Genomic DNA, 13,201 nt, shown 5'->3' with positions numbered 1-13,201 from the left:
CAGGAAAGAGGAGAAGCCTTGATATTTGTCATGCCTTCTTCCTAATAGTCTGAATATGAACACCACCCTTCCATGACTCTTAGAACCTAAACTTAAGAAACTCAAAAACCATGTAATGTATGGTGATTAACATAACAATAAAAAAATTTAAAAAAAACTCAAAAACCATGAAGAGGCACATTTTTTCTGTACTCTGCTACTATAGTCCTTCCCTGGTAAAAAGAAAGCAAAGAAACACCTGTGTATCTGAATGAGGGTGGTCAGCTGGTATTATATCAGAAAAGCCACAGTCCACCACAGTTATCTCAAACAGTTCTATCTATATCTCAACACTTGAAGTTTGGCTAATTAGCACAGGAATTAGCAGAAATGGGTTTTTATTGCTTAAATGTGTACCATTAAAATAGCATGATGAATGGTAGATATTTTTGGGAAAATCGAAAGTATTTAAGATGTGCATTGGCTAAAACATTTTAGAGATATACTCCACTCTTACAAGAACAGGGTACAAGAATCTGGAACAGACTTCTGGCTTTTTCCCTTAGGGATGTCCTCTGTGGCTTAATCCGTATCACTTGATCTTCTATGAAGCCCCATTACAGAGACTTCTAGTTAACTGATAATGACTATGAGATGAACTGAGTCTTGCCTCTGAGAAAATGTCATGTCTGCATCCTGCAAGTGATGAACAAAACACCCAAAAAGACAGTGAGTAGAGAGTTTATGGGTACTCACTAACAGAGTAGATAGTAAAACTGTTTTGTGCCTCCTCCATAAATTGATTTTCTAACAAAGGTCTGTGTGTAGTAGATATTGATGTAAGATGTGGGATTGTAGGAAGTTAACTAATCCTCACTCATTTTAAACTCCTTTGGAGTCTACCTTAAGAACTTAAGTGTTGAGCATGACTAAGTCAGCTAAGAGGGATAATAAAATACCAGAAAAAATAATTTAATATTATAAATGTATTTTTTCTGTTATAGGAGGCTTCCAGATTGTAGAGTAAGCACCAAGGCCATAACTCACTTCTACAGTCAGCAGTGGTAATGGGGTGGAGGGTGAATAACCAGGATTAAAAAGTTCTAGAAAGTATATACAGCAACTCAAAGGTTTATTGGCACTGAAGTATCCTATATAGGGTTAAGCATTCCAGGTGTGGAGATGACTGAGCCTTCTAATTAACTTCAGGATTGGCTCTGATAAGGTTTTTAGGAACTGCAGAACGCCTGAGTCTTTTGTAGCATTTCAGTATATGTGCTCATTGGAAACCCAAGGAGACAAAGGCAGGAAATAAAGCAGAAGCTGACAGTATGGCAGTCTCCCTTTCTGAATAGACAGATAAATTTTGCAAAAAAATCAGTCCACAAATGAATATGTAGGAATCTCTGGCCAAAACTCAAGTGTGCTGGAATCTATAAGTGAAATAAAATTATATTTTTGGTAATCATTCAACCAGGTGATGAAAACTTAACCTCAGTTATTTTAGAGTTGCTTCTTCTTTAGTCAAGTTGTGCCAAGTTCCTGGGAAATTACATGGTGTCAGGGCTTGGTTGGGTGGGGTATACACATGTTGGATCTGTTTGTCTGTGTTTGGATTCCTCTGGGAACAGATCTTGAGACAAAGATTCAAGTGCACACAGTTTGTTCGGAGCTGATCCCAGGAAACAATGGTGGGGGAATGAGAAGTGAGATGGGCTAGGAAAGACATGGCAGCCTATATGTTCGAGTTTCTTTTTGCTGGGAAATCCTGAGAGTCAATGTAGAACACATTCTTTTTACGTTGTCCCATCTGAGTGCAAGAGACCTTGGGTATTTCTATACCAGCTCCCACTAATCTACTGGTTGAGGGGTGGCTGCTGGGGGCAGAGGTGAGCACTGCTGGCCTGCTTGGCAGAGAAGCAGAACAGGCTCCAGAACCAGGGAAAGCCCTGTAGCAGTTGAAAGTCAGGCTGTTGTCGTGACCTGCACCACAGTGATAGGTCCAAAGGGGACACAAGTGAAGTACCAACATCCCCTGCTACACTGAGTCTCAATGTCGTTATCTGTTCCACTAAGGGTACCTCACTCTTTCTGGTTTTGATCATCAATCCACTGGGTCACTGAGTGGTTTCTCATTCTTTACAAGTCTCCTGAGGTTCAGCTTTCTCTCTCCTACTTCAATATCTTTCCCTATGCAAGGCAGTAATTCAGTGGACCCCAACCCATGCAGAGTTGCAGGAATTTCATGAGACTATCTGAGCCTCAACTACCTCTGTGCTCACAGACACATGGCATACTCTGCTGGTCCAGTGACAGGTTAGGTGGTAGAAACTATGAGCTTTCTAAGGTCCCATCTGCCCAGCTCACAGCCATTTCCTCTCTAGGGTCTTCCCACCTCTCTGAGATTATATTATAGAGGCAGCATACAGAGTATTCAGACGTATCTATCATTTTTTTATTGCCTTCCCCCCTCCCAATTAGCCCAAGGGGTTAGGTCAAGGTGAAGATACCCCTTCTTGTTCAGGGACCTGCAGTATCTAAGCCCACATTGCATTGCTTCTCCTCAGATCTGTTTCTACCTTCCAACCTGTGGAATCCCTCTCTGGTCTCCTGGCCTGATTCCTCACTCTGACTCGTCTTGTATTCTTCCAACTCTATTGTTCTTTTGTGAAAATTCATGGTTTTCTTGGCTTCCTTTTCTATGGAAATGGGTTTTTATTGCTTAAACATGTAGCATATGCATGAATGCCACAGATCTAGCAGTCCAAATGAGGAACAGAAAATACAAAAACAAAATAACAACAAAAAATTTGGTAACTATTTCGGAAATGTCATGAAGCCATGACTATCAATCCTGCTGATTGCACTTTTGCTTGATAAGAATTGTATTCATTCATTAAGGAGTGGTTTTCTGCAGACACCCTCAATTTGGAAACAGTCAATTTATTTATCTGACTGTGTTATTTCAGGGGGTGTAACAGTGTTTACTGAAGAAGATATCCCTATAATTCCACAGGTCCTTCTTTTCTATCCAAGAGGTGACCAGCGTATCATTTCTGTCTCTAAATAAGAAGAGTTAACCTCGCTGCACTTTCTGGATTTACTATTGGAGGCCCCAGTGTCTATCCCTTATGTTTCCAGATTTGCAAATGAGACAGAGCTGAGTGTTATCTCACAACTCATGCAAATTAGATGCCAGGAAGGCTATTGAAAAGGGAAGATGGTATCATTTGTCTTGCAAGGGCATTGCTCAGATTGACAGCCCCACATTTAACCTCCTCTTTTCCTTCCCATGAATTAATAGCTCAGCTTGCCCTCCCTAAGAAGTCATCTGCTTTATTGAAATTAAATTCCAGCTACCCTGGGAAGAGCCACTAGACAGAATCTGTTACTTGTTGCCTTTGTTCTTCCAGACTAGAAAGGTCCATATCCTGAAGGATAGATTGTGCTGAAATGTTTAAGGAAGATTTTTGATGTGGCTGATGGAAGGGGAGGGGTAGGAAGGAAGGACACAGCCCTGATTTTCAGATGACTACATATATATGGGCTTCAGTCAGTGGCATCTATGCTGGACCCTACCATCATTCTGGCATTTCCCATGATGTCCAAGAGATGACACTGCCAGACTTATTCACCAATATACAGTATTACACATGATAGCAGCCCAGGCTTAAGATTAATTCAAGCTACTCCATGAAAATATGAGCAGCTGAGGAATAGCAGGCATCATTTGTTTCAGTATATTCAGATGAACCTATAATTAGGGTGAAACTCTCCAATCAAGAGGCACATATATGTTTATGACAGGAATATAATTAGGAAACATGCCTAGGTAACTAATTATCCATTCAACAATTTTTTGTTGAACAAATTCTATGTTCCAGGGGCTATTCTATAATCAGGATACAGTGGCAAGCCAGGCAAACACCATCACTGCCCTCAAAAATTTATCATCTTTCTGGGAAACCAAAAAGAATAAACCATAAAATGAAATAAATAAACTAGCTTATTTCAGACAGAGGTACATGTCATGATGGACACAAAATAGAGTGAGTGATAGCAGTCAGCACTAGGATGGACACACTTTGGGTAGGTGGCCGGGGAAGGCCCCTCTGAAGGCCACATATGAAATGAGACATGAATGGTGAGAAGGAGACAGATAAAAAGAGACTAGGCTTCAAAACCCTAGGTACAAACAAGCTTGGGATAGGCCAAGAATCGGGAGGCCAGTGTGGCTGGAGTCTAATGACTCAGGGGTAATCAATTCATAATCAATTCATGATCATAATCAGTTCTTTATTCTAAAACCGATGGATGCTGGAAAAAGCAGAGATGGAACGACTTTACCCCACTAAGAAAATTTTGCAAATGACATATGTTTGGGAGAAAGAGAAGCAGCAAAATGCAGAGGGGAAAGTACATCTATGATGCCATTCGAAACATAAACGCAGAAAGGCAGGCATACATGTTGGAATTTAACACCATTCAATCTTTAACGATTCCACCACCTTTTTTAAAGAAGAGAGATCAAAGTTTACAGTGCCAGTGTTTAAAGGTAAACTCAGATAAAAGGAATTTGACAATAAAATGTGTCTTTATAGGAGATAAAAGGACACCTCAAAAGAGGAAGTCTACCATTTGGGACAGGAAGAAAAACATAGATAAATTTAGTTTTCGTGAAACTCACCTTCAGCTTAATTAATTGAAGAATCAAAGCTTCTGTTTAATTTGAGTATCAAAAGAAAAGCCTTTCATGAACAGCACCTCATCTATATAAACAAAACTTCCACAGCATCTTCTCTCAATCCAGGATTCTTTGTTTTAAGTGTTCCCTTTTCAATCAAGCTGGGCAAAAGGAAGCATATAATTTTTAGTTGAGGTTTGAATTCCATAGGTGTTAATGGGAATATGGATATGGGTTCAGATATGGGTTCAGAACATATGAGTTCAAAACATATGTACAAGAGATTAATGATATTTTGCTGGTGGATGAGATACAAGAGAGGTAAAGAAAAGTGAGGAACCAAGGTAAATTCCTCAACTTTGGGCTTGAGCAATAATGTAGATTTTTTTGCAGATGAATAGTTTTTTCAATTTTTTAATTTTATTTTTTCATCGTAAGTGTACTTTTTAATTGCCATCTCCCCCGCCCCGCACCTCCCTCTGGTAACCATCAGTTTGTTCTCTATAGTTAAGAGGCTGTTTCATGGTTCATCTCTCTTTTCTACTTTTCCTTTGCTCTTTGTTTCTTAAATTTCACATGAGTGAAATCACATGTTATTTATCTTTATCAGACTGACAGTTCACTTAGCATTATACTCTATAGCTCTATCCATGTCATTGCAAATGGCAAGATTTCATTCTTTTTCATAGCTGAATAATATTGCTATATATATATATATATGTATATATATCACTTCTTCCCTATCCATTCATTTGTTGATGGACACTTGTGCTACTTCCTTAGTTTGGCTATAGTAAATAATGCTACAATAAATATAGGAGGGCATGTATACCTTCGAATTCATGATTTTCTATTTTTGGGGTAAATACCCAGTAGTGAGATTTCTGGATCATGGGATAGTTCTATTTTAAATTTTTTATGGAACCTCCATACTGTTTTCCACAGTGGCTGCACCACTTTGCATTCCGACCAACAGTTCATGAATTGTCCTTTTTCTCCACATCCTTATGAACACTCGTTGTTTCTTGTGCTGTTGATTTTAGCCATTCTGACAGGTGTGAGGTGATCTCTCATTGTGGTTTTGGTTTGCCTTTCCCTAGTGATGAGTAATGAGCATCTTTTCATGAGTGTTTTGGCCATCTGTAAGTCTTCTTTGGATAACTGTCTGTTCATATTTTCTGCCTATTTCTTAAAAGGATTATTTGTTTTTCGGGTGTTGAGTTGTATAAGCTCTTTCTGTATTTTGGATACTAATCCTTTATCAGTTAGGTCATTTGCAAATATCTTCTCCCCTTGAGTAGGCTTTAGTTTTGTTGATTGTTTCCTTCGCTGTGCGGAAGCTATTTATTTTGATGTAGTCCCAATAGTTTATTTTTGCTTTTATTTCCCTTGCTTCAGGAGACATATCTAGAAAAATGTTGCTGTGGTTTATGTCAAAGACATTACTGCCTGTGCTCTCTTCTAGGATTTTTATGGTTTCAGGCCTCACACTTAGGTCTTTAATTTGAGTTTGTTTTTGTGTATGGTGTAAGGAAGTGTTCCAGTTTCATTCTTTTGCATGTTGCTGTCCAGTTTTGCCAACACCATTTGTTGAAGAGACTGTCTTTTTCCCATTGTATATTCTTTCCTGTGTTGTCAAAGATTAATTGACCATATAACTGTGGGTTTATTTTGGGGTTTTCTACTCTGTTCCATTGATCTAGGTGTTTATTTTTATGCCAGTACCATTCTGTTTTAATTATTACCACTTTTAGTATAACTTGAAGTCTGGAATTGTCATACCTCCAGTTTTGTTTTTATTTTTCAAGATTGGTTTGGCTATTCAAGGTCTTTTGCAGTTCCCTACCAATTATAGGATTGTTTGTTCTAGTTCTGTGAAAAATGATGGTGGTATTTTGATTAGGATTGCATTAAATCTGTAGATTGCTTTGGGCAATATAGACATTTTAATAATATTTCTTTTTCCAGTCCATGAGCATGCCATGTCTTTCCATTTCTTTGCCTGACTTGAATTTCTTTCATCAGTGTTTTATAGTTTTCACAGTACAGGTCTTTCACCTACTTGGTTAAGTTTATTCTTAGGTATTTTATTGTTTTTGGTGCAATTGTAAATGGGATTGGGATTGTTTTCATAAGTTTACTTTCTGCTGCTTCATTATTAGTGTATAGAAATGCAACAGATTTCTGTACATTGATTTTGTACCCTGCGACCTTACTGAATTCATTTATCAGTCCTAGTTGCTTTTGGGTGGAGTCTTTCAGGTTTTCTATATATACTATAAATAGAGTTTTACTTCTTCCTTACCGATTTGGATGCTTTTTATTCCTTTTTCTTGTCTGATTGCTGTGGCTAGGACTTCCAATACTATGTTGAATGAAAGTGGTGAGAGTGGACATCCTTGTCTTGTTGCTGATCTTAGGAGGACAGCTCTCAGTTATTCCCCATTGAGCATGATGTTGGGCTTTTCATAAATGGCCTTTATTATGTTGAGGTATGTTCCCTCAAAACCTACTTTCTTGAGAGTTTTTATCATGAATGGATGTTGTTCTTTGTCAAATGCTTTTTCTGCATCTATTGAAATGAGCATATGGTTTTTAGGCTTTCTCTTATTGATGTGATGTATCACTTTGATCGTTTTGCAAGTATTGAACCATTCTTGCAACCCAGGAAAAATTCCCACTTGATCGTGGTGTATGATTTTGTTAATGTACTGTTGGGTTCAGTTTGGTTATATTTTGTTGAGGGATTTTGCATCTATATTCATGAGAAGTATTGGCCTGTAGTTCTCTTTTTTAGTGGTGTCTTTATCTGGTTTTGGTATCAGAGTAATGCTGGCTTCATAGGATGAATCTAGAAGTTTTCCTTCCTCTTCTGCTTTCCGGAATAGTTTGCGAAGAATAGGTATTAACTCTTTAGATGTTTGGTAGAATTCACCTGTGAAGCCATCTGGTCCTGGACTTTGGTTTGTTGAGAATTTTTTGATTACTAATTCAATTTATTGCTGATAATTTGTTCAAACTTTCTATTTCTTCCTGTTTCCATATGGGTAAGTTATATATTTCTAGGAATTTATCCATTTCTTTTAGGTTGTCCAATTTGTTGGCATATAGATGTTCATAATATTCTGTTAAAATTGTTTGTATTTCTGTGGTGTTGGTTGTTATTTCTCCTCTTTCATTTTTGATTTTGCTTATTTAAATCCTCTCTTTTTTGATGAGTCTGGCTAAAGGTTTATCAGTTTTATTGATCTTTTGAAAGAAGCTTCTGGTTTCATTGATCTATTCCCTTAAAAAAAATTTTTTTTAAGTTTTTATTTAAATTCTAGTTAGTTGGGACACCTGGATGGCTCAGTCGATTAAGCATCTGCCTTTGGCTTGGGTCATGATCCCAGGGTCCTGGGATTGAGCCCCACATCAGGCTCCCTGCTCAGCAGGGACCCTCTTCTCCCCATTCCACTCCTCCTGCTTGTGCTCTCTCTCTCTCCCTGTCAAATAAATAAAATCTTTAAAAAAAATAAATCCTAGTTAACATACAGTGTAATATTAGGGGGTGTACAATTTAGTGATTCAACACTTTCATACAACATCCAGTACTCATCACAAGTGTATTCCCCATCCCCATCACCTATTTAACCCATCCTCCCACCCACCTCACCTCTGGTAACCCTCAGTTTGTTCTCTATGGTTGAGAATCTGTTTCTTGATTTGCCCCTCTCTTTATTTCCTTTGCTCATTTGTTTGGTTTCTTGACGTTCACATATAAGTGAAGTCACATGGTATTTGTCTTTCTCTGACTGACTTATTTCGTTTAGCATAATACTCTTTAGCTCCATCCATGTCATTGCAAATGTCAAGATTTCATTTTTTAACATTTAATTTATTTCTTCTCTAATTTTTATTATTTCTTTCCTTTTGCTGGTTTTGGGTTTGTTCTTTTTCTAGCTCCTTTAGCTATATGGTTAGGTTGTTTATTTGAGATTTTTCTTGCTTCTTGAGTAGGCCTGTATTGCTACAAACATCCTTCTTAGAAACACTTTTGCTGCATCCCAAAGATTTTGGACCCTTGTGTTTTCATTTTCATCTCTCTCCATGTATTTTTTTATTTCTTCTCTAATTTCTTGGTTGACCCATTCTTTGTTAGTAGCATATTATTTAACCTCCATGTATTGGTGTTCTTTCCAGATTTTTTCCTTGTGGTTGATTTGTAGTTTCATAGTGTTGTGGTTAGAAAAGATGCATAGAATGACTTTGATCTTTTTGAATTTCTTGAGACTTGTTCTGTGGCCTAATATGTGATCTATTATGGAGAATATTCCATGTGTACTTGAGAAGAATGTGTATTCTGCTGTTTGAGGATGGAATATTCTGAATATATCTGTTAAACCCATCTCGTTCAATATGTCATTCAAAGCTACTGTTTGTTTATTGATTTTCTGATTGGGTGATCTGTCCATTGATGTAAGTGGGGTATTAAAGTCCCCTACTATTATTATATTACTATTGATTATTTCCTTTATGTTTGTTATTAACTGCTTTAAGTATCTGGGTGCTCCCATGTTGGGTGCATAAACACTGACAATTGTTATGTATTCTTGTTGCATTGTCCCCTGAATGATTATATAGTGTCCTTCTTTGTTTAAAGTCTGTTTTGTCCAATATAAGTATTGTTATCCTGGACTTTTCACATCCATTTGCATGATAAATGTTTTTCCATCCCTTCACTTTCAATTAACATGTGTCTTTCAGTCTGAAATGGGTCTCTTGTAGGAAGCATATAGATGGGTCTTGTTCAACATGTGGGTGGGGTCAGGAGGGGTCAGAGCAGCAGTGCTAGCAAGTTAGGTAGGGAGCCCTGCAGGTAGCCCTGTGTTTATACTGGGGTGTGGGGGGAGGGAAATGGCACATATGAATTCCTTTGTTCCTGGAGGAGTTCCCCAGTGATTTCTGCCCCTGTGGTGAGCTCTGAGATGAGTAAATAACAATCCCTCCTGTATGCCTGGATAAAGAAGATGTGGTGTATATATACAATGGAATATTATGCAGCCATCAAAAGGAATGAGATCTGGCCATTTGCAACGACGTGGATGGAACTGGAGGGTGTTATGCTGAGTGACATAAGTCAATCAGAGAAAGACATGTATCATATGACCTCACTGATATGAGGAATTCTTAATCTCAGGAAACAAACTGAGGGTTGCTGGAGTGGTGGGGGGTGGGAGGGATGGGGTGGCTGGGTGATAGACATTGGGGAGGGTATGTGCTATGGTGAGCGCTGTGAATTGTGCAAGACTGTTGAATCACAGATTTGTGCCTCTGAAACAAATAATACATTATATGTTAAAAAAAAAAAGAAGAAGAAGAAGAAGATAGCAGAAGGGGAAGAATGAAGGGGGGGAAATTGGAGGGGGAGACAAACCATGAGAAACTATGGACTCTGAGAAACAAACTGAGGGTAGTAGAGGGGAGGGGGTTGGGGGGATGGGTTAGCCTGGTGATGGGTATTAAAGAGGGCACGTTCTGCGTGGAGCACTGGGTGTTATGCACAGACAATGAATCATGGAACACTACATCAAAAACTAATGATGTAATGTATGGTGATGAACATAATAAAATAAAATTTAAAAAAAACTGCTGCCTCTGTGCTGTATCTTTGTGGACTCTTGTGGACTCTCTCTTTATAAGGGTGGGGACTCAGTTTCCGCTCATCCTTCCAGCTCTCCCAGAGCCAAGCCTGCTGATTTTTTAAAATTCCAGGTTTTAAGTGCTACTGGTTGAAGAACTCATAAAATTTGGCCCTTCTCGTCTGCAAAGCCAAATGTTGCGGGGACTCATCTTCCCTGTGCAAGCTCCTCACTGTGGAGGTCTATTTCTCTTCCCTTTCCATGTCCACAGTGTCCCCCCCCTCCAGCAGGCAGTCCCAGGAGTCTGTTTAGTTCCCCACTGGATCTCTGCCCTTCCTATGCTCTTCCATGTGGCCTCTGGTCTACATTTAGTTGTGGCGTTTATTCTGTCAGTCTTCAGGCTGTTTTCTGGGTTATTTACATTGATGTGAGTGTTATCTAGTTGTATCCATGGGACGAGGTGAGCCTAGGGTCCTCCTACTCTTCTTAAAAATATTTAGTTATTACTGGCATACACCCATGTGCATACAGAATGCTCTAGCTGAATGCAAATGAGACCTTTTATTCATTCACTCACCCATTTACCTTTCCATTTAAACACTTCTTAAGTACTACATGCTAGGCACTGAGCTCCATCCAAGGAATTCTTAGTGGTATAAAAAATTGCTTCTTACAAGTGTCTTAAATCATAAGGTTCTGGATTAAATTCACCTAGAAAAATCCATATTTTCGGAAAAATAACAACACATCCAGTAACATTTTTACATGTAACTAAAAGGGCATAGTGTATGTTTTAAAAGTTTTAAAAATCAATCTCTGGAGAAAGATGGATTTAAACTAGCTTCACAAGCACACAGTGCTTGAAGCCAGCCTTCAAGTGTACCCCCGACCCCAACCAATTTCACATCTTCTAACCCCCCATGGATATTAAGACATTGTGTCTGTGCCATCAATTTTCAGATTTCTTGTGAACTGAAGAATTCAAGCATGGCACAGACAATCTTCCCTAGAACAACCTGTTACTTATAATTTCTCCAGTGTATGTTCATGCTGATCCTTAGTTTGCCTCAATAGAGCTAAATATATATCTTGCTGCATCTGATAATTTAACACAAGGAAGCCAAGGTTCTGGGAATCATCTGGGTGTTGTTTCACATGAATCTTTGTTATTACAGTCAGATGTCCTCTACACAAAACAGCCAGTTTATTTTGGACTCAAGCAATGAAAATTTGCCCCTTATTTCCCCTCCTTTGCTCTTTGGACCCCTTCTCTGTCTTCCTCTTTGAAAGTTCCTACACATACTTATAAAACACCCACACCTGGGTCTTCAATCTCTAATTTTCCTGAAGTCTTAGGCTAATGTTTCATTAGTTTGGCTTTGCTTCCTTGAAGCAGGATAATTGATTTGCCTATATCCAGATCTATACATTATGTATTAGTAGATGAGAAATCACAAAATGGTAGGACTTGGCAGGAGGCATCAACACAGATTAGCTCTAGCTGATCAAATAATAACCACAAGCCAGCTCTGCTCTCTGCTCAATGAGTCTCAAGAGAGAAATCACAGGAATCTTTTCTATTTTTCAGAATGGCTTTCCCTCTCTTGTACTCTTAATAAAAACATTTATTCCCTGGACATCCTGGGGTAAAATTTAGTTCTAATCAGTAACAGTCATCATTGCATTAAACATTAAAGGGGAGAAATGTGATGGGGCTGTCAGGGTTCAGAAATAATGGAGGGAGTACTAAGCTGATATTAAAGCACCAATTAAGCACTTCCTAAGTTAAATGTGGCATTCTGGGAAAACCAGAAAGAGCTAGGGACATGACAGGTTGGACCCTGAGCCTGGGTTCCCTGCGGGGCAAGGTGCTGCTCATGGAGAATGTGGCATCGCTCTGAGGCACAACGGTCTGGGACTACACCCAGATGAACGAGCTGCAGCGGCGCCTCGGGCCCCGGGGCCTGGTTGTGCTCCCCTTCCCGTGCAACCAGCTCGGGCATCAGGAGAACGCTAAGAACGCAGAGATCCTGAATTCCCTCAAGTACGTCCGACCTGGCGACGGGTTCGAGCCCAACTTCACCCTTTTTGAGAAGTGTGAAGTGAATGGCGCACAGGCGCACAGCCTCTTCGCCTTCCTGCGGGAGTCCCTGCCTGCCCCCAGTGACGATGCCACTGCTCTCATGACCGACCCCAAGTTCATCATCTGGTCTCCCGTGTGCCGCAACGACATCGCCTGGAACTTTGAGAAGTTCCTGGTGGGCCCAGATGGTGTGCCTGTGCGCAGGTACAGCCGCCGCTTTCCAACCATCGATATTGAGCCTGACATCGAAGCCCTGCCGTCCCAGGGGCCCCGCAGTGCCTAGGCAACCCTCCTATCCCTGAGGCTTGCCAGCGCTGCCCTCGGGATTTCATCCATGACGGTGTTTCCTCGAAATCCGCATGGAGGAACACCTGATTTCCAGAAAAATCACCTGAGATAGGCGCTTTTGTCCATCCCAGCACCCCCTCCCTAACAAGCCTCCTCAGTAATAAAGTGTTGGGTGTCAGCAAAAAAAAAAAAAAATACCAAGAGGGCGGAGCAAGATGGCGGAGGAGTAGGAGACCTAGATTTTGTCTGGTCTCAGGAATTCAGCTGAATAGGGATCAAACCATTATGAACACCTACGAACTCAACAGGAGATCAAAGAGGAGAGTAGCAACAACTATCTGAACAGAGAAGCGACCACTTACTGGAAGGTGGGACGTGCGGAGAAGTGAATCTGAGGCGACATTCGGGAGGATAGACGGCAGGGGCGGGGCCTCCGCCGGCCGCTTCTGGCAAGTGATAGAGCCGCGGAGCACAAAATCGGACCTTTTAGAAGTCGGCTCCGCTGAGGGACGTCGCTCCAGTGGCTAAGCGGGGGTGGAATCCTCC

At 40.1% G+C, this 13,201-nt stretch overlaps 1 protein-coding gene across 1 annotated transcript; it reads left to right on the top strand.

Moving 5' to 3' along the window:
- Positions 1-12,178: 12,178 nt before the first annotated feature.
- Positions 12,179-12,850, top strand: LOC112814124 (glutathione peroxidase 1-like). Its single transcript, XM_073883792.1, has one exon. It carries the CDS (start codon positions 12,213-12,215, stop codon positions 12,648-12,650), a length of 438 nt encoding a protein of 145 aa, XP_073739893.1. The 5' UTR covers positions 12,179-12,212; the 3' UTR covers positions 12,651-12,850.
- The last annotated feature ends 351 nt before the right edge of the window (positions 12,851-13,201 follow it).

This window comes from Callorhinus ursinus, unplaced genomic scaffold, assembly GCF_003265705.2.
Source record: "Callorhinus ursinus isolate GAN/ISIS: 27379988/994484 unplaced genomic scaffold, GSC_fseal_2.0 scaffold52, whole genome shotgun sequence".
Lineage (NCBI taxonomy): Eukaryota > Metazoa > Chordata > Mammalia > Carnivora > Otariidae > Callorhinus > Callorhinus ursinus.
This window is presented reverse-complemented; position numbering and strand designations above follow the sequence as displayed.

What these genes read in the sequence shown, in the direction of transcription:
- LOC112814124 (XM_073883792.1), top strand. Translation starts at nt 12,213, where the DNA reads ATGAACGAGCTGCAGCGGCGCCTCGGGCCCCGGGGCCTGGTTGTGCTC.